General features: G+C 39.9%; 1 protein-coding gene and 1 pseudogene across 3 annotated transcripts in view; both read left to right on the forward strand.

Moving 5' to 3' along the window:
* The window catches only part of LOC105499439 (ERCC excision repair 8, CSA ubiquitin ligase complex subunit), an 86293-nt gene that overhangs the window by 56009 nt on the left and 8986 nt on the right, over window positions 1–21298 (forward strand). For 2 of the 3 annotated variants that reach the window (XM_011772000.2, XM_011772001.2), the window contains one exon: window positions 20121–20318. The exons of the other annotated variant lie outside the window; for it this stretch is intronic. In XM_011772000.2, the coding sequence (XP_011770302.2) occupies window positions 20121–20318 (198 nt within the window). The remainder of the gene's footprint in view (window positions 1–20120; window positions 20319–21298) is intronic. 3 annotated transcript variants of the gene reach the window in all.
* On the forward strand, window positions 1682–20114 carry LOC139363872 (guanine nucleotide-binding protein-like 3-like protein pseudogene; annotated as a pseudogene).

The raw sequence follows: 21298 nt of genomic DNA on the forward strand, positions 1-21298 counted from the left end.
AGGAAATATTGGGAAGTTAGAGTTGCTGTTTCACATAGGGCAGTCAGGGTAGGCTTCACTAAGGTGACATTTGGCCTGAAGGAAATGGGGAAGTGGCTCATCAGTTGTTTGCTGAGGGATATCATTCTAGTCGGAGAAAGAAAAAAGGTACAAAGACCCTGAGGCGAGAACTTGCTTGGGATACACAAGGAAGAGCTAAGAGTTTCTTGCCTTGCAATATGAAGGGAATAACAGATGAGGAACCGAAGGAACTAGGGTGCCAGAGCATACAGGCCCTGCAGGCCTTTGTAAGGGCTCAGGCTTTTCTCTGGATGAAATGGAAAGCCACTGAAGGCTTGTGAGTGGAGAAGTGACAGGATCACTCTGGAAGAGTAGCTGGGCATGTGTGTCAAAGTTTAATTTGATAAATATAAATGGTACTGAATGTATATATAAATTGTTCATGTGGTTCTATTCCATTTTTCTTTCCTTCTTGAAGGTGAGTCTCATGCCCTTTGGATTTTTTCTATTAAGTCCATATCTAAAATAGGGTGTTGAAAATGGATAATACATTTTAGAGTGGACTTGATCAAAGTAAAAGTAATTCATGCATAGATGACTAGGGTATCCCAGAAACTGACCTACATAGAATACTTACAGTTGATACCAGAAAAGATTACTTTAAGGAAAAACACACTGTCTTCATATTTTTAAAGAGCTATCAGAGAGAACCAGTCCTGCCATTTAGTAACTTCTTTTTTTTTCACTTTAAAGTTGACAGGCCAGGCATGGTAGCTCACGCCTGTAATCCCAGCACTTTGGGAGGCCAAGGCGGGTACATCATGAGGTCAGGAGATCAAGACCATCCTGGCTAACACGGTGAAACCCCGTCTCTACTAAAAATACAAAAAATTAGCTGGGTGTGGTGGTGGGCACCTGTAGTCCCAGCTACTCGGGAGGCTGAGGCAGGAGAATGGCGTGAACCCAGGAGACAGAGCTTGCAGTGAGCTGAGATCATGCCACTGCACTCCAGCCTGGGCAACAGAGCAAGACTCCATCTCAAAAAAACCAAATAATTAAATAAATAAATAAAATAAAATAAAGTTGACAGATGAAATGGTACATATGTATGTACAGCATGATGTTTTGAAGTAAATAGAATATATACATTATAGGCCGGGCGCGGTGGCTCAAGCCTGTAATCCCAGCACTCTGGGAGGCCGAGGCGGGCGGATCACGAGGTCAGGAGATCGAGACCATCCTGGCTAACACGGTGAAACCCCGTCTCTACTAAAAAAAATACAAAAAACTAGCCGGGCGAGGTGGCGGGCGCCTGTAGTCCCAGCTATTCGGGAGGCTGAGGCAGGAGAATGGCGTGAACCCGGGAGGCGGAGCTTGCAGTGAGCTGAGATCCGGCCACTGCACTCCAGCCCGGGCGACAGAGCGAGACTCCGTCTCAAAAAAAAAAAAAAAAAAAAAAAAAAAAAAGAATATATACATTATAGAATGGTTAAATCTAGCTAATTTTTTTTTTTTTTTTTTTTTTTTTTTTTTTTTTTTTTTTGAGAGGGAGTCTCGCTCTGTCACCTGGGCTGGAGTGCAGTGGCGCGATCTCAGCTCACTGCAAGCTCCGCCTCCCGGGTTCACGCCATTCTCCTGCCTCAGCCTCCCGTGTAGATGGGACTACAGGCGCCCGCCACCTCACCCGGCTAGTTTTTTGTATTTTTTTTTTTTTAGTAGAGACGGGGTTTCACCGTGTTAGCCAGGATAGTCTCGATCTCCTGACCTCGTGATCCGCCCGTCTTGGCCTCCCAAAGTGCTGGGATTACAGGCTTGAGCCACCGCGCCTGGCCAAATCTAGCTAATTAACAAATGTATTATCTCATGGTTATTTTTGCAATAAGAATACTTAACATCCACTGTCTTTGCATTTTTCAATAACACAGTATATCATAATCAACTGTAGTCACCATGCTGAACAATAGATCTCTTAAACTTACTCCTCCTATCTAACTGTAATTATATATCCTTTGACCAACATCTCCCCAAAACCCCCTTTCTTCTAACCACCCCAGCCTCTGGTAACCACCATCTACTCTACTTCTAAGAGATCAACTTTTTCAGATTCCACATATGAGTGAAATCATGGAATATCCATCTTTCTGTGCCTAGCTGATTTCACTTAACATCATGTCCTCCAGGTTCATCCCTGTTGTCACAAATTACAGGATTTTCGTCTTTTTATAGCTGAATAGTATTCCATTGTATATGTACACTACATTTTCTTTATCCATTCATCCATTGATGCACACTTTGATTGATTCCATAGCTTGTGAATAATGTTGCAGTGAACATGGGGGTGCAAGTATCTCTTTGACACACTGATTTCATATCCTTTTGTTATAAACCCAGTAGTAAGATTGCTGGATCATGTGGTAGTTCTATTTTTAATTTTTTGAGGAACCTCTATACTGTTTTTCTAATGGCTGTTCTAATTTACATTCCCACCAACATCCTTGCCACATTTATTATCTTTTGTCATACTGATAAAAGCCATTATAACAGGTGTGTCTCACTGTGGTTTTGATTTATATTTCCTTGATGATTATTGATACTGAGTATTTTTTTGTGTACCTCTCTTGGCCATTTGTAATTCTTATTTTGAGAAATGTCTTTTGAGGTATTTTGCCCATTTTTTAATAGGGCTATTTATTATCCTGCTCTTGAGTTGTTTGAGTTCCTTATATGTTTTGGATATTAATCAAATATATATGGTTTACAAATATTTTCCCCTATTCTATAGGTTGCCTCTTTAATCTGAGGCTTATGTCCTTTACTGTGCAGAAGTTTTTGAGGTTAATGTAATCCCATTAATCTATGTTTGCTTTTGATGCCTGTGCTTTTGAGGTCATATCCAAAAAGCCATTGCCCAGACCAATGTCATGGGGCTTCTGTCTTGTCATTTTCTACTAGATTTTTATTTTCAGGTGTTATATTTAAGTCTTTAATCCATTTTGAGTTGATTTTTTTTTTGTATATGGTGAGAGAGAGGATTTACTTTCATATTTCTGCATTTGTAGATCCAGTTTTCCCAATACCATTTATTGAAGAGATTATCCTTTCCCTATGTGTGTTCTTGGCATTGTTGTCAAAAATCAGTTGGCTGTTCAATGGATGGATTTATTTCTAGGCTGTATACTGTCCATTGATCCGTGTGTCTGTTTTAATGCCACTATGATGCTGTTTCAGTTACTGTAGCTTTGTAGTATGTTTTCATGTCAGATCTCAGCTACAGTGTGATGCCTCTAGCTTTGTTATTTTTTCTCAGGATTACTTTGGCTATTCAAGTTCTTTTATGGTTCCACATGAATTTTAGGATTGTTTTTTCTATTTCTGTGAAGAATGTCATTGATATTTTGATAATGATTGCATTGAATCTGTCGATTGCTTTTGGCAGTATGGATATTTTAACAGTGTTAATTCTTCCAATCCACGAACACAGATGTATTTCTGTTTATTTTTTGTTTAATTTCTTTCATCTGTGTTTTACAGTTTTCAGTGTATAGATCTTTCACCTCCATGGATAAATTTATTCCTAAGTTTTTTGGGGTTTTTTTGGTGTGTGTGTGTGTGTGTGTGTGTGTGTTTTAGATGGAGTTTCACTCTTGTTGCCCAAACTGGAGTGCATTGGTGCAATCTCGGCTCACCGCAATGTCCACCTCCTGGGTTCAAGCGATTCTCCTGCCTCAGCCTCCCTAGCCCGCCAGCACACCCAGCTAATGTTTTATATTTTTAGTAGAGACAGGGTTTCGCTATGTTGGCCAGGCTGATCTCCAACTCCTGACCTCAGGTGATCCACCCACCTCGGCCTCCCAAAGTGTTGGGATTACAGGCATGAGCCACTGCACCCAGCCAGTATTTTTTTATATAGCTATCGTAAGTGGGATTGTTTTCTTGACTTCTTTTTCAAATTAGTTCGCTGTTATAGAAACACTACTGGTGTTGGTATATTGATTTTTATATTCTGCAACTTTACTGAATTTTTTTACTAGTTCTAATAGTTTTTGGCTTGAGTCTTCAGTGTCTTCTATAAGATTATGTCATCTGCAAGTAGGGACAGTTTAACTTCTTCCTTACCAATTTGGATGTCTTTTATTTCTTTCTCTTGACTAATTGTTCTTGTTGGGGCTTCTAGTACTGTGTTGAATAGAAGGAGTGAAAGTGGGCATCCTTTCTTATTTCAGATTTAGAGGAAAAGCTTTTCACTTTTCCCCCATTCTGTGTGATGTTAGCTTTGCGTTTCTCATATATGGCCTTTACTATGTTTAGGTACATTCATTCTATACCTAATTTAATGAGAGTTTTATCATGAAGGGGTTTTGAATTTTGACAGATGCTTTCTACATGTCTGTTGAAGTGATCACATGCTTTTTATCCTTCATTTTGGTAATGTGATGTATCACATTTGTTGACTTGCATATGCTGAAAAATCCTTGCATCCCTGGGATGAATCCCACTTTATCATGGTGAGTAATCTTTTTAATAAGTTATTGGAGTAGATTTACTAATATTTTGTTGAGGATATTTACATCTATGTTCATTAGGACTATTGGCCTGCAGTTTTTTGTTTTTTTTTTTTTCTTTTTTTCTAAAATGGAGTTTGCTCTTATTGCTCAGGCTGGAGTACAGTGTCGCAATCTCAGCTCACTGCAACCTCCACTTCCTGAGTTCAACTGATTCTTCTGCCTCAGCCTCCCGAGTAGCTGGGATTACAGGCAAGCACCACCACACCCAGTTTTTGTTGTTGTTATTTGTTGTTGTTGTTGTTGTTGTTGTTTTTGTATATTTAGTAGAGATGGGGGTTTCACCATGTTGGCCAAGCTGGTCTCGAACTCCTGACCTCAGGTGATCTGCCTGCCTCGGCCTCCCAAAGTGCTGGGATTACAGGCATGAGCCACCGCATCTGGGCTGTAGTTTTCTTTTTTGTTGTTGTTCCTGTGCCATCTTGGTATCAGGGTATTGCTATCCTTGTAGAATGAATTTGAAAGTATTTCCTCTTCAGGTTTTTAGAAGAGTCTGAAAGAATTTATACTAGTACTTCTTTAAAGTTTGGTAGAATTCATCAGTGAAGCCACCTGGCTCTGGACTTTTCTTTGATGGCAGACTCTTTATTCGTGATTTAATATTCTTACTTATTAGCCTGCTCAGATTTGTTGTTTCTTCATAATTCAGTTTATTTCTTCTGGGCTATCCAATTTGTTGGTATGATATTGTTCCTAATAGTCTCTTATGGTCCCTTGTATTTCTGAAGTATATCTGGTATCAGTTGTAATGTCTCCTTTTTTATCTGTGATTTTATCTACTCTGTTTTTTCTTTTTATTAGTCTAACTAAAGGTTTGTCATTTTTATTTCTCTTTTCAAAAAACAACTCTTCATTTCCTTCAACTTTTTTTTTTTATTATACTTTATGTTCTAGGGTACATGTGCACAACGTGCAGGTTTGTTACTTATGTATACATGTGTCGTATTGGTGTGCTGCACCCATTAACTCAACATTTACATTAGGCATATCTCCTAATACTATCCTTCCCCACTTCCCCCACCCCACAACAGGCCCCAGTGTGTGATGTTCCCCACCCTGTGTCCAAGTGTTCTCATTGTTCAATTCCCACCTGTGAGTGAGAACATGCGGTGTTTGGTTTTCTGTTCTTGCAATAGTTTGCTGAGAGTGATGGTTTCCATCTGCATCCATGTCCCAACAAAGGACATGAACTCATCCTTTTTTATGGCTGCATAGTATTCCATGGTGTATATGTGCCATATTTTCTTAATCCACTCTGTCATTGATGGACATTTGGGTTGGTTCCAAGTCTTTGCTATTATGAATAGTGCCGCAATAAACATATGTGTGCATGTGTCTTTATAGCAGCATGATTTATAATCCTTTGAGTATATACCCAGTAATGGGATGGCTGGGTCAGATGGCATTTCTAGTTCTAGATCCTTGAGGAATCGCCACACTGTCTTCCACAATGGTTGAACTAGTTTACACTCCCACCAACAGTGTGAAAGTGTTCCTATTTCTCCACATCCTCTCCAGCACCTTTTGTTTCCTGACTTTTTAATGAATGCCATTCTAACTGGTGTGAGATGGTATCTCATTGTGGTTTTGATTTGCATTTCTCTGATGGTGAGTGATGATGAGCATTTTTCATGTGTCTGTTGGCTGTATAAATGTCTTCTTTTGAGAAGTGTCTGTTCATATCCTTTGCCTAGTTTTTGATGGGGTGGCTGAGATCCAGCCACTGCACTCCAGCCTGGGCGACAGAGCGAGACTCCATCTCAAAAAAAAAAAAAAATTTTTTTTTGTGGGAATCTAAGTCTCTTTGTATGTTTCTAAGGACTTGCTTTATGGATCTGGGTGCTCCTGTACTGGGTGCATATCTATTTAGGATAGTTAGGTCTTCGTGTTGAATTGATCCCTTTACCATTATGTAATGGCCTTCTTTGTCTCTTTTGATTTTTGTTGGTTTAAAGTCTGTTTTATCAGAGACTAAGATTGCAACCCCTATCTTTTATTGTTTTCCATTTGCTTGGTAGATCTTCCTCCATCCCTTTATTTTGAGCCTATGTGTGTCTCTGCATGTGAGATGGGTCTCCTGAATACAGCAAACTGATGGGTCTTGACTCTTTATCCAGTTTGCCAGTCTGTGTCTTTTAATTGGACCATTTAGCCTGTTTACATTTAAGGTTGATATTGTTATGTGTGAACTTGATATTGTCATTATGATGTTAGCTGGTTATTTTGCTCGTTAGTTGATGCAGTTGCTTCCTAGCATCGATGGTCTTTACATTTTGGCATGTTTTTGCAGTGGCTGGTACCAGTTGTTCCTCTCCATGTTTAGTGCTTCCTTCAGGAGTTCTTGTGGGGCAGGCCTGGTGGTGACAAAATCTCTAAGCATTTGCTTGTCTGTAAAGGATTTTATTCCTCCTTCATTTATGAAGCTTAGTTTGGCTGGATATGAAATTCTGGGTTGAAAATTCTTTTCTTTAAGAATGTTGAATATTGGCCCCCACTCTCTTCTGGCTTCTAGAGTTTCTGCTGAGAGATCTGCTGTTAGTCTGATGGGCTTCCCTTTGTGGTAACCCGACCTTTCTCTCTGGCTGCCCTTAACCGTTTTTCCTTCATTTCAACTTTGGTGAATCTGACAATTATATGTCTTGGAGTTGCTCTTCTCGAGGAGTATATTTGTTGCGTTCTCTGTATTTCCTGAATTAGAATGTTGGCCTGCCTTGCTATGTTGAGGAAGTTCTCCTGGATAATATCCTGCAGAGTGTTTTCCAACTTGATTCCATTCTCCCCATCACTTTCAGGTACACCAATCAGATGTAGATTTCGTCTTTTCACATAGTCCCATATTTCTTGGAGGCTTTGTTCATTTCTTTTTACTCTTTTTTCTCTAAACTTCTTTTCTCACTTCATTTCATTCATTTGATCTTCAATCACTGATACTCTTTCTTCCAGTTGATCGAGTCGGTTACTGAAGTTTATGCATTTGTCATGTAGTCCTTGTGTCATGGTTTTCATCTCTATCAAGTCGTTTAAGGACTTCTCTACATTGGTTATTCTAGTTAGCCATTTGTCAAATCTTTTTTCAAGGTTTTTAGTTTCTTTGTGCTGGGTTTGTCCTTCCTCCTTTAGCTCAGAGAAGTTTGATCGTCTGTAGCCTTCTTCTCTCAACTTGTCAAAGTCATTCTCCATCTAGCTTTGTTCCGTTACTGGCAAGGAACTGTGTTCCTTTGGAGGGGGAGAGGCATTCTGATTTTAGAATTTTCAGCTTTTCTGCACTGCTTTTTCCCCATCTTTGTGGTTTTATCTGCATTTGGTCTTTGATGATAGTGACGTACAGATGGGTTTTTGGTGTGGATATCCTTTCTTTTTGTTAGTTTTCCTTCTAACAGTCAGGACCCTCAGTTACAGGTCTGTTGGAGTTTGCTGGAGGTCCACTCCAGACCCTGTTTGCCTGGGTATCAGCAGCAGAGGCCACAGAAGAGTGAATATTGCTGAACAGCAAATGTTGCTGTCTGATTGTTCCTCTGGAAGCTTCATCTCAGAGGTGTACCCAGCTGTGTGAGGTGTGAGGTATCAGTCTGCCCCTAGTGAGAGATATCTCCCAATTAGGCTACTCGGGGGGTCAGGGACCCACTTGAGCAGGCAGTCTGTCCGTTCTCAGATCTCAAACTCCATGCTAGGAGAACCACTACTCTCTTCAAACTGTCAGACGGGGACATTAACATCTGCAGAGGTTTCTGCTGCCTTTTGTTTGGCTATGCCCTGTCCCCAGAGGTGGAGTCTACAGAGGCAGGCAGGCCTCCTTGAGCTGTGGCTGGCTCCACCCAGTTCGAGCTTCCCGGCCGCTTTGTTTACCTCAGCAATGGCGGTGCCCTTCCCCCAGCCTCACTGCCACCTTGGAGTTAGATCTCAGACTGCTGTGCTAGCAATGAGGGAGGTTCCGTGGGCGTTGGACCCTCTGAGCCAGGTGTGGGATATAATCTCCTAATGTGCTGTTTGCTGAGACCCTTGGTAAAGTGCAGTATTAGGGTGGGAGTGACCTGATTTTCCAGGTGTTGTGTGTCACGGTTTCCCTTGGCTAGGAAAGGGAATTCCCTTCCCCCTTGCGCTTCCTGGGTGAGGCGATGCCTTGCCCTGCTTCGGCTCTCACTCCTTAGGCTGCACCCACTGTCCTGCACCTACTGTCCGACACGCCCCAGTGAGATATACCCAGTACCTCAGTTGGAAATGCAGAAATCACCCATCGTCTGTGTCGCGCATGCTGGGAGCTGGAGGTTGGAGCTGTTCCTATTCAGCCATCTTGGTGCCACCTCTCTCACAAGTCTCCTTCATCTTTTATATTATTTGTCCAGTCTGTATTTTATTTATTTCTGTTATGATATTTGTTATTTCCTTTCTTGGACTAATTTTGGGTTTACTTTGCTCTTGCTTTTGTAGTTCCTTGAGATAACAACATTAGGTTGCATTTGAGGCCTTTTTTTCATATAGACATCTATTGCTATAACTTCCTTCTTAGAACTGCTTTTGCTGTATCTCATAGGTTTTGGTAGCTATGTTTCTGTTTTTATTTTTCTCAAGAAATTTTTAAATTTCTCTTTTAATTTCTTCGTTGACCCATTGCTTCTTCAAGATCATGTTGTTTAATTTTTGTGTACTTTTGAATTTTTCAGAGTTCTTCCTGTTGTTGATTTCTGGTTTTATATCATTGTGGTTTGAGACAATACTTGATATTATTTCCGTCTTTTTAAATTTGTTATGCTGTGTTTTATGGCTTAACATAGGATCTATCCTAGAGAATGTTTTATAGTCAATTAAGAAGAATGCGTATCTTCAGCTGTTGGATGGAATGTTCTGTATGTGTCTGTTCGGTCCATTTGGTCTGGAGTAGAGTTTAAATCTTATGTGTCTTTGTTGATTGTATATTAAATCTTATGTGTCTTTGTTGATTTTATATGTCAGAGTGATCTATACATTGCCAAAAGTGGGGTGTTGAAGTCTCCTGCTATTTCATTACAGTCTATCTCTCCCTTCAGATCTATTAATATTTGCTTTATATATTTAAGTGATCCAATATTGAAAGCATATGTATTTACAATTGTTATGTCTTCTTGCCGAGTTGATCTTTGTATCATTATGTAAAGACCTTCAGTGTCTCTTTTTACCATTTTGACTTAAAGTCTATTTTACGTATTTAAGTATAGCTTATCCTGCTCTCTTGGTTTCCATTAGCGTGGAATTTCTTTTTTCCTACCTTTACTTTCAGTCTGTGTGTACCCTTAAAGGTAAAGTGAGTCTCCTGTAGACAGCATATACATTGGTCTTGTTTTCTTATCCATTAATCATTCTATGTCTTGTGATTGAAGAATTTAATCTATTTATATTTAAGTTAATTATTGATAGGCAAGGAGTTACTAGTGCCATTTTCTTCATTGTTTTATAGTTGTTTTGTAGATTCTCTTTTCCTCTCTTACTGTCTTCCTTTGTGGTTAAGTGATTTTCTCTAATAGTGTTTCTATTCCTTGTTTTTTGTTTTTAGTGAATCTATTATAGGTTTTTGCTTTGTATTTACAACAAGGTTTATAAAAAACATAACAGGCTATTTTAAGCCGATAACAGCTTTACTTTGATCTCACACACACAGACACACACACGCACACACACAAACTCTGCACTTAAACTCTACTTTCCCCACCTCATATTTTCAATTTTGAGTGTGGCAGTTTACATCTTTTAATATTGCATATCTTACAACAAATTATTATAGTGATTATTATTTTTAATCGTTTTGTCTTCTAACCTTTATGCTAAAGATATGAGATTTACACACCACCATTACAGTATTAGATTATTCTGAATATAACTGTGTACTTTTACTAGTAAATGTAATACTTTCAGATGTTTTTGTGTTATACATAAGGATCCTTTTGTTTCAGCTTGAACTTCCTTAGCATTTCTTGTAAGACAGGTCTGGTGGTGATGAGCTCCCTCAGATGTTGTTTGTCTGGAAGTCTTATCTCTCCTTCATTTGTGAAGAACAACTTTTCTTGGTATAGAATTCTTGGTTGTCAATTTTTTTGTTGTTGCAACAATTTAAATATATCATCCCATTATCTCCTGGCCTTTAAGGTTTCTGCTGAGAAGTCTGCAGCTAAGTGTATTGGAACTCCATTATGTGTTATTTGCTTCTTTTTCTTCTTTCAGGATTCTCTCTTTGTCTTTAATCTTTATTTGCATTGAATGTGAAAAGATACCTTTGACCTTTCTTGTACTTGAATATTTGTATCTTTCTCCCAGTTTGGAAAGTTTTCTGCTATTATTTCTTTAGATAATCTTTCTATCCCCTTTATCATCTCCTACTTTATTCCCAATAACACATATGTTTGCTCTTTTGATGCCATCCCTTAAGTCCTATAAGTTTTCATTTCTTTTCATTATTTTTTCTTTTTTACCTGTCTTCAAGCACACAGACTCTTTCTTCTGTTTCATCAGTTCTGCTATTGATGCTCTGTATTGCATTCCTTATTTTGTTTATTGCATGTATCAGCTCCAAGATCTCTCTTTGATTTTTTTACAATTAATTATTTTAATCTCTTTGTTAAATTTCTCATTCCAGTCACTTACTGTTTTCCTAATTTCATTGAATGGTTTCTCCGTTTTTTGGTTTGTTTTGTTTTGAAGTTTCGTAGGCTTCCTTAAAAGAGCTGTTTTTGAATACTTTATCAGACCTTTCCTATATCTTCATCTCTTTAGGGCCAGTCACTGGCATCTTATTTTGTCTTTTTGGTGACATCATGTTTCCCAGATTGCTCTTCGTCCTTGTGGTCATTCATCAATGCCTGAACATTAAAGAAGTAGATACTTATTTTAGTCTTTCCAGTCTGGCTTTGTCTGGGAATATCCTTCAACAATAAGTCTGTCCAGAGATTCTGGGCTGTTCATCTGGTGTCATCCCTACGCCCTTGACAATGGTAGCACTATAGGGTGCCCTATGCCCAGGACTACCATGACTTGGCACAGTGCTGAGGCACATCTGAAACCCATGGCCACTGAGGCTCGCCCATCACTGGAGTGTCCTTGAAGCTGGCAGTTGGTGAGACCTGCCTGTTAATGTGGGTTATTTGGAGGCCAAGCCCAGGGTAGTTGGCCTGTGGTGATGCAGTCCACAACTTGAGTCCATTTCACAGGGAATACTGGTTCCCATGCCACACCAGGGTGGGTCTAAGACTCAGTCCATGCATTCTGGCCTAGAGTCAGAGGCTGTGGGGGTCTGTCTATTGCTGGGTTTTATTGTGGTAGGCATGGTATTGGGGTCTAAGACAAAGCCCTATGCTTACTTACCCCTGTTTCCCGCAAGCGGATAGTATCACTCTCCATGCTGTGCTGCCTGGAGTTGTGGAAGGGGTAATGCAGGTAAGCCATAGTCAGGTACTATGATGTCTCATCTGGTTTCATTAGCTCTTGTGAAGCTTTTACGTGGATAGTTCAAATTGATGTTTCTGCAGGGGGACAATCACTGGAGAGTCCTTTTGCACCCTCTTGCTTCTTTCTCCTTCCATGTAGTAATTGAGAGCATTAGGCAGTTACTTAAGCTGACATCATGAAAGACTTGTCAGGGTTTCAGTGTTCTCACCCTGTAAATTGGGAATATTGTCTACCTAAAATTCAGTTGTAAGGGTAAAACAGAGGTAAATAAAGAGTAGTATTGTACCTGCTAAATAATAGGCATACTATAAATAGTAACTGTTTTTATTATATATTGTTGCCTTAGTAATAGTATCTTTACTATAATATTTTTTAAGTATATACTTTTGATATATGTATAGTTATTTCTAAATTATGTGCAAATTCTGTTGTGAGTCAATATGTTTAATAAAGTAAAATCTCTTAATTTTTGGATAAAAATCACATTTTTTCCCCTCATACCTTGCAAACTCCCTGAGGTATGTTAACCACCCTCTGGAGACCATTGCCATAGAGTACAGAACAAGTACCTACCAGGAAACTTCACAAAGTAACAGGTTTTGGCACAAGAAAAGAAAAAACATCTTCAATTTTTGAGCCTACAAGTGATTTGATAACAGCATTGCTTTAGAAAGATTAATATGATATTAAGTTGCAGGATGGATTAGAGGAAAAAAGCCTAAAATTTAAAAAGTAGGTATTCTGATGTTTACTATTTTAGTTACTGGTTTTATCAGTCACCCTATGAGTCTATTCTTTATTCTTTCCTGTCTCTCATCCCAACTATTAATTCTTCCTTCTCAATTTTTTTTTTTTTATCTGTCATCCCTTCCAGCCTCACTCTTGGGGTTATCTCTTTATTTAATTACTCTAACATCATTTTTCCCAAACTCAAATCCCAGTGGAAAATTCTCAGTAGTTCCCCAGTATTTTCAGGTTATTAAAACTGAATGCCTTTGTCTTTTGAGTATAAGACTTTACTAAGCAGTGCCTTCTAGATTACCAGCTTTATGTCTTACAACTTTACCATTTTTTCCCCTGACTTTGGACTACTTAGCAATCTTTAAATATACCATGTTCCCTCATCCTTTCATTCTGCTGCATAGACTGTTATGTTGGCTTTAGCATACCCTTCTTCTTCTTCCTGTCCTAGCGGCTTCTTAGCTTTCAAGACTCTTCTGTCTTTAATTCCTCCAGTCTAACTTAGATGCTCCCAGAATATTCTGTGTTCACTTGTATTGTAAGGTACTGTGATGATCACTTCACGGAATGAAAGAAAAATCATTTACAACAGTACGGCACAGTGGTTTCTTATTGATGTAGTCTAGGTTCAGTTATTCACTAGCCAAGAGACCTTGATCAAATTATTTAGCTTTTCTAAGTGTTTTGTTTTTGTGTAGTAATGCCTATCTCATCATATTCCTATTGTGCTGAGGATATGCAATAACATTTGTACAACACTTAGCACATTATCTGGTACAGCAAATGTTGACATTCAGTAAATGCTGTATTGTTAATTATTATGCTGGTACTTGTTTGACAGTAAAATGAGCTGCCTTGTGATGTAGTCTCTGCATCAACATAGGTATTCACTTAGTGACTAGATATGTATCTTTCCTGGGGCAACAAAAGGAACACATATTAATATAAGGGAACTAGATTTGCCATCATCCTATCCCAAGTCCACAAAATTCTCTTCCCCTATCAAAATCTTTTCAAAGCCTGCCTTAAATGCCACTTTTAAGACATCGTATCTTAAAGTAGCCTGTTCCTCAATACTTTCATAATAATGTTTAACATACCACTCTTTATGATAAGCATTTATGTTCATAAAATGGGGTTCTTAGATAATTACCTAGCACAGTGTGTGACATAGTAAGCACTTAATAAATGGTAGATCCCTCCCTTCCTTAATCTGTTATTTGAACTTCATTCCATAGGCATTGGAAAGATTTTGACAGTTTTTGAACCCACAAATGATTTGATCACGATGTTGCTTTAGAAATATAATATGAAGGCCGGGTGTGGTCGCTGACACCTGTAATCCCAGCACTTTGGGAGGCCGAGGCGGGCAGATCACCTGAGGTCGGGAGTTCAAGACCAGCCTGACCAACATGGAGAAACCCTGTCTCTACTAAAAATACAAAATTAGCTGGGCGTGGTGGCGCATGCCTGTAATCCCGGCTACTCGGGAGGCTGAGGCAGGAGAATCACTTGAACCGGGGAGGTGGAGTTTGCTGTGAGCCAAGATCATGCCATTGCACTCCAGCCTGGGCAACAAGAGTGAAACTCCATCTCAAACAAAAAAGAAAGATTAATATGAGTTCAAGACCAGCCTGACCAACATTGAGAAACCCCATCTCTACTAAAAGTACAAAATTGGCTGGGCATGGTGGCGCATGCCTATAATTCCAGCTACTTCAGAGGCTGAGGCAGGAGAATTGCTTGAACCCGGTAAGCAGAGGTTGTGGTGAGCCAAGATCATGCCATTGCACTCCAGCCTGGGCAACAAGAGTGAAACTCCATCTCAAACAAAAAAGAAAGATTAATATGAGTTCAAGACCAGCCTGACCAACATTGAGAAACCCCATCTCTACTAAAAGTACAAAATTGGCTGGGCATGGTGGCGCATGCCTATAATTCCAGCTACTTCAGAGGCTGAGGCAGGAGAATTGCTTGAACCCGGTAAGCAGAGGTTGTGGTGAGCCAAGATCATGCCATTGCACTGCAGCCTGGGCAAGAAGAGTGAAAACTCCGTCTCAAAAAAAAAGAAATACTAATATGACATTAAGTTGAATGGATTGGAGGAAGAAACCCTAAGGACAAGACAAAAGTTAATGCACTAGTTCAATATTCATACCTCATTGAACACTTTCCAGTTCATATTTGGAAAGCAATGTGGTATACTGGGAGAACATAGGTTTTGTAGCTAGGTGTCCTGATAAAACAAATGTGAATAAGCCCATCACAGTCTAGCAGTTTATAATTTTTCCAGGGGGACCAGTGAAATAGTAGTTGAAAACTGTTTTGTACTTTTTCTTCATCACCCCACCCCCATATCATTGTGCAAATTGTTGCACATGTAGCATCAGAAAACACAGATGAGGGAATGTTATACTTTTAAACATGTATAGGAATTAATCTAGGAACTTACTGAATATCTTTGTGTTCCAGGTACTCTCATATGGATTATTTCATTTGCTTTTTCACAATAAAAAACTCTTTAAGTAAATGATGTTAACTCCATTTAACAGATAAGAAGAATGAAATGAAGTGGTTAAATCATTATTCATAAGGGACAAAAGAAAGATGAGTGTTTAAAACCCAAGTCCGCCAAATATAAGTTTAATATTTAACCCACTATACTGCTGCTGCCATGAGGTAGCTAAATGCATGTACCCATTTCTGGCCCAAGTTAGTCTAAAGGGAAAGTAAGCCAAGTATAGTGTCCATAGATTATTAGCATATATCCATTTTGACCTCAGGGCTTTTATTTGTGTGTATGTGTATGTGTATACATACACATATATATATGTGCTGGATGATGAGGCCACGAGGAAGCCTTATTACAAGGAGTTCCGTAAGTTGGTAGAATACTCTCATGTGATTCTGGAACACATGTTATGTGTATGAAAAAATGTTTAAAGAGAAGGGATATATATGTGTATATACATACATATATACATATACACACATATATGTTTATATACATATACACATATATACACATACACACACACACACACACACACACTCTCTCCCATCTAACCTTTGGGGAAAAAGATATTAGTTTTTTTTTTTTTTTTTTTTTTTTTTTGAGACAAAGCCTCACTTTGTCACCTAGCCTGGAGTGCAGTGGTGCCATTTCGGCTCACTGTAACCTCTGCCTCCCAGGTTCAAGCAATTCTGTATCTCAGCCTCCTGAGTAGCTGGGATTACAGGCACCTGCCACCATGCCTGGCTAATTATTTTGTGTTTTTATCAGAGATAGGGTTTCACCATCTTGGCCAGGCTGGTCTTGAACTCCTGACCTTGTGATTCGCCTGCTTTGGCCTCCCAAAGTGCTGGGATTACAGGCGTGAGCCACCACACCCGGCCAACAAATCACTATTTAAACTTCAGTATTAGCCGTGACGACAAATGGATTTTGTTGATATGCATGATCATGATTCCCAAATGATTAGTTACTGGTTTTACACTCATCCCAAGCTTCTTACCAAAATTATTATCAGGAAGTAAACCCATCAATTTATTTAGCCCAAAGCTTCTCAAACTTGCATGAGCATACAGATTACCTAGGGATCTTGTTAAAATGAAGATGATTTTCAGTAGGATTGGGGTGGGGCCTGGAAGTCTGCATGTCTAACTGCTTCAGGTGATGCTCACACTACTGAGCCTGCACACTACACCTTTGGAGTACAAGTGTAGAATTTTAATTTTTGTCCCAAATACATAATTATTTATTTAAAGGTAAAACTACAGTGTGCAAACTATTTATGGTCTGTGCTTTTTTACACTTAGCCTTTATCCCTGTTTTCTGCATAAGTTTCATAATTATGATTTATATAAATCATAAAATTAATATGACATTAGGAATATACACCTATTCTCAGTTATTTCCCCATTCTAAATAATGCTGGATAGAATTCCTCTGGGCATATAACTTTTGCTATTTAATTATTTCCTTAAGATAAATTGGCCAGGCACGGTGGCTCACGCCTGTAATCCCAGCACTTTGGGAGGCCGAGGCGGGCGGATCACAAGGTCAGGAGATTGAGACCACGGTGAAACCCCGTCTCTACTAAAAATACAAAAAATTAGCCGGGCGCGGTGGTGGGCGCCTGTAGTCCCAGCTACTCAGGAGGCTGAGGCAGGAGAATGGCATAAACCCAGGAGGCGGAGCTTGCAGTGAGCCGAGATCGCGCCACTGCACTCCAGCCTGGGCGACAGAGCGAGACTCCGTCTCAAAAAACAAACAAACAAACAAAAAAGATAAATTCCCGGCTGCATGCAGTGGCTCAGGCCTGTAATCCCGGTGGAGGGATTGGGAGGCCGAGGCAGGCAGATCACCAGGTCAGGTGATCGAGACCATCCTGGCTAACACAGTGAAACCCCATCTCTACTAAAAATACAAAAACTTAGCCGGGCATGGTGGCGGGTGCCTATAGTCCCAGCTACTCGGGAGGCTGAGGCAGGAGAATGGCGTGAACCTGGGAAGCAGAGCTTGCAGTGAGCCGAGATCGCGCCACTGCACTCCAGCCTGGGCGACAGAGTGAGACTTCGTCTCAACAACAACAACAACAAAAGAAGATAAATTCACAGGAGCAATTACCAAGTCAGGGGGTAAGAATATCTTTGCTGTTTAATGGGTAAAGTTTTGCAAGATGAAAAGAGTTCTAGAGATGGATAGCGATGAGAATTGCACAACATGAATGTACTTAATGCCATTGAGTACCATTAAAAATGGTTATGATGGTAAATTTTATGTTATGTGTATGAAAAAATTTTTAACTCTAAAGATAAGGGAGACACCGGCAGAGTCGAGCACCTCCAGGCTGGCATCTGGAAGTCCAAAGTCTGGACCCTAGCAGTGCAAGAACATCTGTTACCCTGTCTTCTCAGATCCCCGCCGGAAGTGTAGGAAGAGAGCAAGCAGATTTGAGCCTATCTGCTTTCAAGCTGGTGATCGTGATGAAACTTAGAAACAAAAATGAAAAGCCAGGTAAAGGTTCCAAGGGCTGTAAGAAGCCTGCAAAACAAAATGGGAAGAAAGCAACCTCCAAAGTGCCCTCTGCTCCTCAGTTTGTTCATTCCAATGATCATGCCACTCAAGAGGCTGAATTAAAGAAGAGAGTTGAGGAGATGAGGGAGAAGCAAGCTGCCCAGGAGCAAGAAAGACAAAAACGCAGGTCTATCAAGAGCTACTGTGAGGATATCCTAACACGCCAGGAGGAGTTTGAGTGTAAGGAGGAAGTTGTGCAGGAATTAAATATGTTTCCTCAGCTGGATGACGAGGCCACGAGGAAGGCTTATTACAAGGAGTTCCGTAAGGTGGTAGAATACTCTGATGTGATTCTGGAAGTCCTGGATGCCAGAGACCCATTAGGCTGCTGCTGCTTCCAAATGGAGGAGGCTGTTCTATGGGCAGAAGGCAACAAGAAGCTGGTCCTGGTCTTGAACAAGATTGACCTGGACCCCAAGGAGGTTGTGAAGTGGCTGGATTACCTTCGGAATGAGTTGCCAACTGTGGCTTTCAGGGCCAGGACCCAGCATGTCAGCTTTGGAGCTGAAAACCTCATGAGGGTTCTGGGGAACTATTGCCACCTTGGTGAAGTGTGCACCCACATCAATATGGGTGTTGTGGGCCTTCCCAATGTTGGGAAGAGCAGCCTGATTAATAGCCTGAAGCACAGCCATGCATGCCGCGTGGGAGCCGTTCCTGGGGTCACAAAATTCATGCAGGAGGTCTACCTGGACAAGTTCATCTGGCTGCTGGATGCTCTAGCCATTGTCCCAGGGCCCAGCTCCGAGGTGGGCACCATTCTGCATAGTTGCATCCACGTGCAGAGGCTGGCAGACGCGGTAACCCCAGTGGAGACCATCTTGCAGAGCTGCAACCTGGAGATTTCCAACTATTACTTCCTCTCTGGGTACCAGACCACTGAGCACTTTCTGATGGCAGTGGCCCATCATTTGGGGAAGAGAGACTTATGCAGTCAGGAGCAGGCAGCCAAAGCTGTCCTAGCTGACTGGGTGAGCGGGAAGATCAGCTTCTATAACCACCACCACCCACTCACACTGCCTGCCTATCTCAGCACTGAGATCATTAAGGAAATGACCAAGGTCTTTCACATCGAGAATACCGAGCAGGTCAGTGAAGACACCATGGAATGCTTGGCCACTGGAGAATCTGATGAGGTGTTCGGTGACTTGGACCCACTCAAAATGGAGATCAAGTTGCTCCATTATCCGATGATGAAAATAGCAGATGCCATTGAAAATAAAGCCACCATGTATAAGATCGGAGATCTCACTGGGTATTGCACCAATCCAAATCGTCATCAGAAGGGGTGGGGCTAAACTCAATGTGGATCACCACCCTAAAAACAACAGTAAAGTGGATGTGTGCCCAGTGGACTGCTGCCCAGTACTGCGGAGGATCATGGGGATGGACTCCCTATAACAGGGCCAGGCTCTGGCATCCTCCCTAAAGAATAAGAATATGCAGAAATGTGCAGATAAAATCGCCAGGGAGCTGTCTGATTCCATGATGTCTGCCGTCAACCTCTCTGGCAATGTTGATGGCGGTGTTGATGACTAACTGTCTGATCTCACTTCCCTTCTGATCCAAGCACCAGTTCCAGTGGGACAGGGGATTACCAATGAAATAGTTTGGTTCTCCCTGAAGCATCTGTGCATTAAAAGAACCCTTCCACAACTATGTTTCTTTCTTCCCACTGTTCTCTGCACTCTCTCCAGGAAAAAGAGCCCCAAGAGACTGGAGCTGACAAACTCAATACCCTTTATTTAACCCCTACTCTGTTTTATAACAGAAATAAAAGAAGTATCAGCAGGAAAAAAAAAAGAAAAGAATATAACCCCCCCCAAAAAATACCATTCTTTTGAAAAGAATGGTTTTTGGGGGTATTACCCCCAAAAAATATTCTTGGGGGATATTCTTTTGAAGCAATATTATTCTTTTGAAAAGAAAGAGCATTAATAAACCATTTTCCCTTTTAGAAAGAATAACCAAATTACACTGCCACCAACATGTTTACCTCGCTTGTACCAGTATTTAATGTCTTAACGTTTTTTAATTTTTTTGCTAAATGGTCTAAAATGATTCTTCAAGGTTGAAGTCTGTATTTTACTTCTATTAAGATTGAAAAGTAAACATTTACCTTTGTGGTTTTTTACTATTTGTATTTCCTCTTTTGTTAAATGTACATTCATGTCATTGGCCCTTCTTCTGTCAACGTTGAACATTTTCCTTAAATTTAAAAGAGCCCTTTTTATAGCATAATATTTTAAGTATTTCTCCTAGTCTTTGTTGTCTTTTAAATTCAGATTTAAGAGATGAGTAACTTTATGATTTTAATCCTACAGGTGAACTATGGAAAAGTTTGTAATAACAGTAAAAAAGGATTGAAATTCACTGTGTCCTGGGGCTGCAGTTCAGAATTTGTTTTTGTACCATATGGTAGCACCATTGCTGTTTATACAGTTTACTCAGGAGAACAGATAACTATGCTTAAGGGACATTATAAAACTGTTGACTGCTGTGTATTTCAGTCAAATTTCCAGGTAAGAATGATACAGGAATTGAAAATGTTCAGCTAGCTAGCTTGCCATACCAGTTATATGTAAAAGAATAAATTATGATTTCATTCTGAGGAGTTATACTTTTAATCCACATTTGTAGTAGGATTTATTTAATAGAGACTAGCACAGTCTAGATTTTTAGATGGCATATAATATATGAATGAATCAATATAATGCTGTGCAACTTGATTGGTATGAATTCTCTTTCTTTTGCATATGACCTTCATTTATTTAACAATTGAAAATCTGTGGTGAATTAAAATAATTTCTTGCAAACAATCTTTTGGGTAAGAAATGAAATACAGGCATTTAATTATAAAATATAATTTGTATATGTTGGTTTATGTATGTGTGAATTATCTATTCTTATTTTCTATCATTGGCTAATAAAGGGAGGTTTTGAAGTTAATACAACCTATATAATTTCTTAAATACCCTGACTTTTGTTTGTTTTACATTCAGACCTTTTCACATCACCAATGGAGCAGATCATTTTTCATTTTTTCAGAGAACATTTGCACAAATTACCTCATGTACTCCTTTAAATGAGTCTAACATTGCAAGATAGTTGGTATTTTCCCTGTCTTGTAGGTAAGGAAAATGAAACTCATGTAAGTTAAATACTGATAGAATGAAAATTACGGATTATTAGAGCTCCAGGAGACTATCACTTTGTGAATCTCCTATTCATTCATTCTTTAATACTGATTGCCTAATTTGTGGCTGACACTGTGCTGTAAGATATATAGACCTGATTTTTTAGCCAGTATATACCATTATGGCAGTATTCATTATTAAAATATTTAAATATTGATGTATCCTACTGGCTGGTAAACAGCTGCTGCACCAAGCCCCCCCAGTGACTGCCAGCCTCAGCCCCTTCCCTGGGACCTCTTAGACCTCACCTTAACCCAGCAACTAAAAGAGGACCTACAAGACCCTACTCCAACCCTATGGCCATT

Source organism: Macaca nemestrina, chromosome 6, assembly GCF_043159975.1.
Source record: "Macaca nemestrina isolate mMacNem1 chromosome 6, mMacNem.hap1, whole genome shotgun sequence".
NCBI classification, from domain to species: Eukaryota; Metazoa; Chordata; class Mammalia; order Primates; family Cercopithecidae; genus Macaca; species Macaca nemestrina.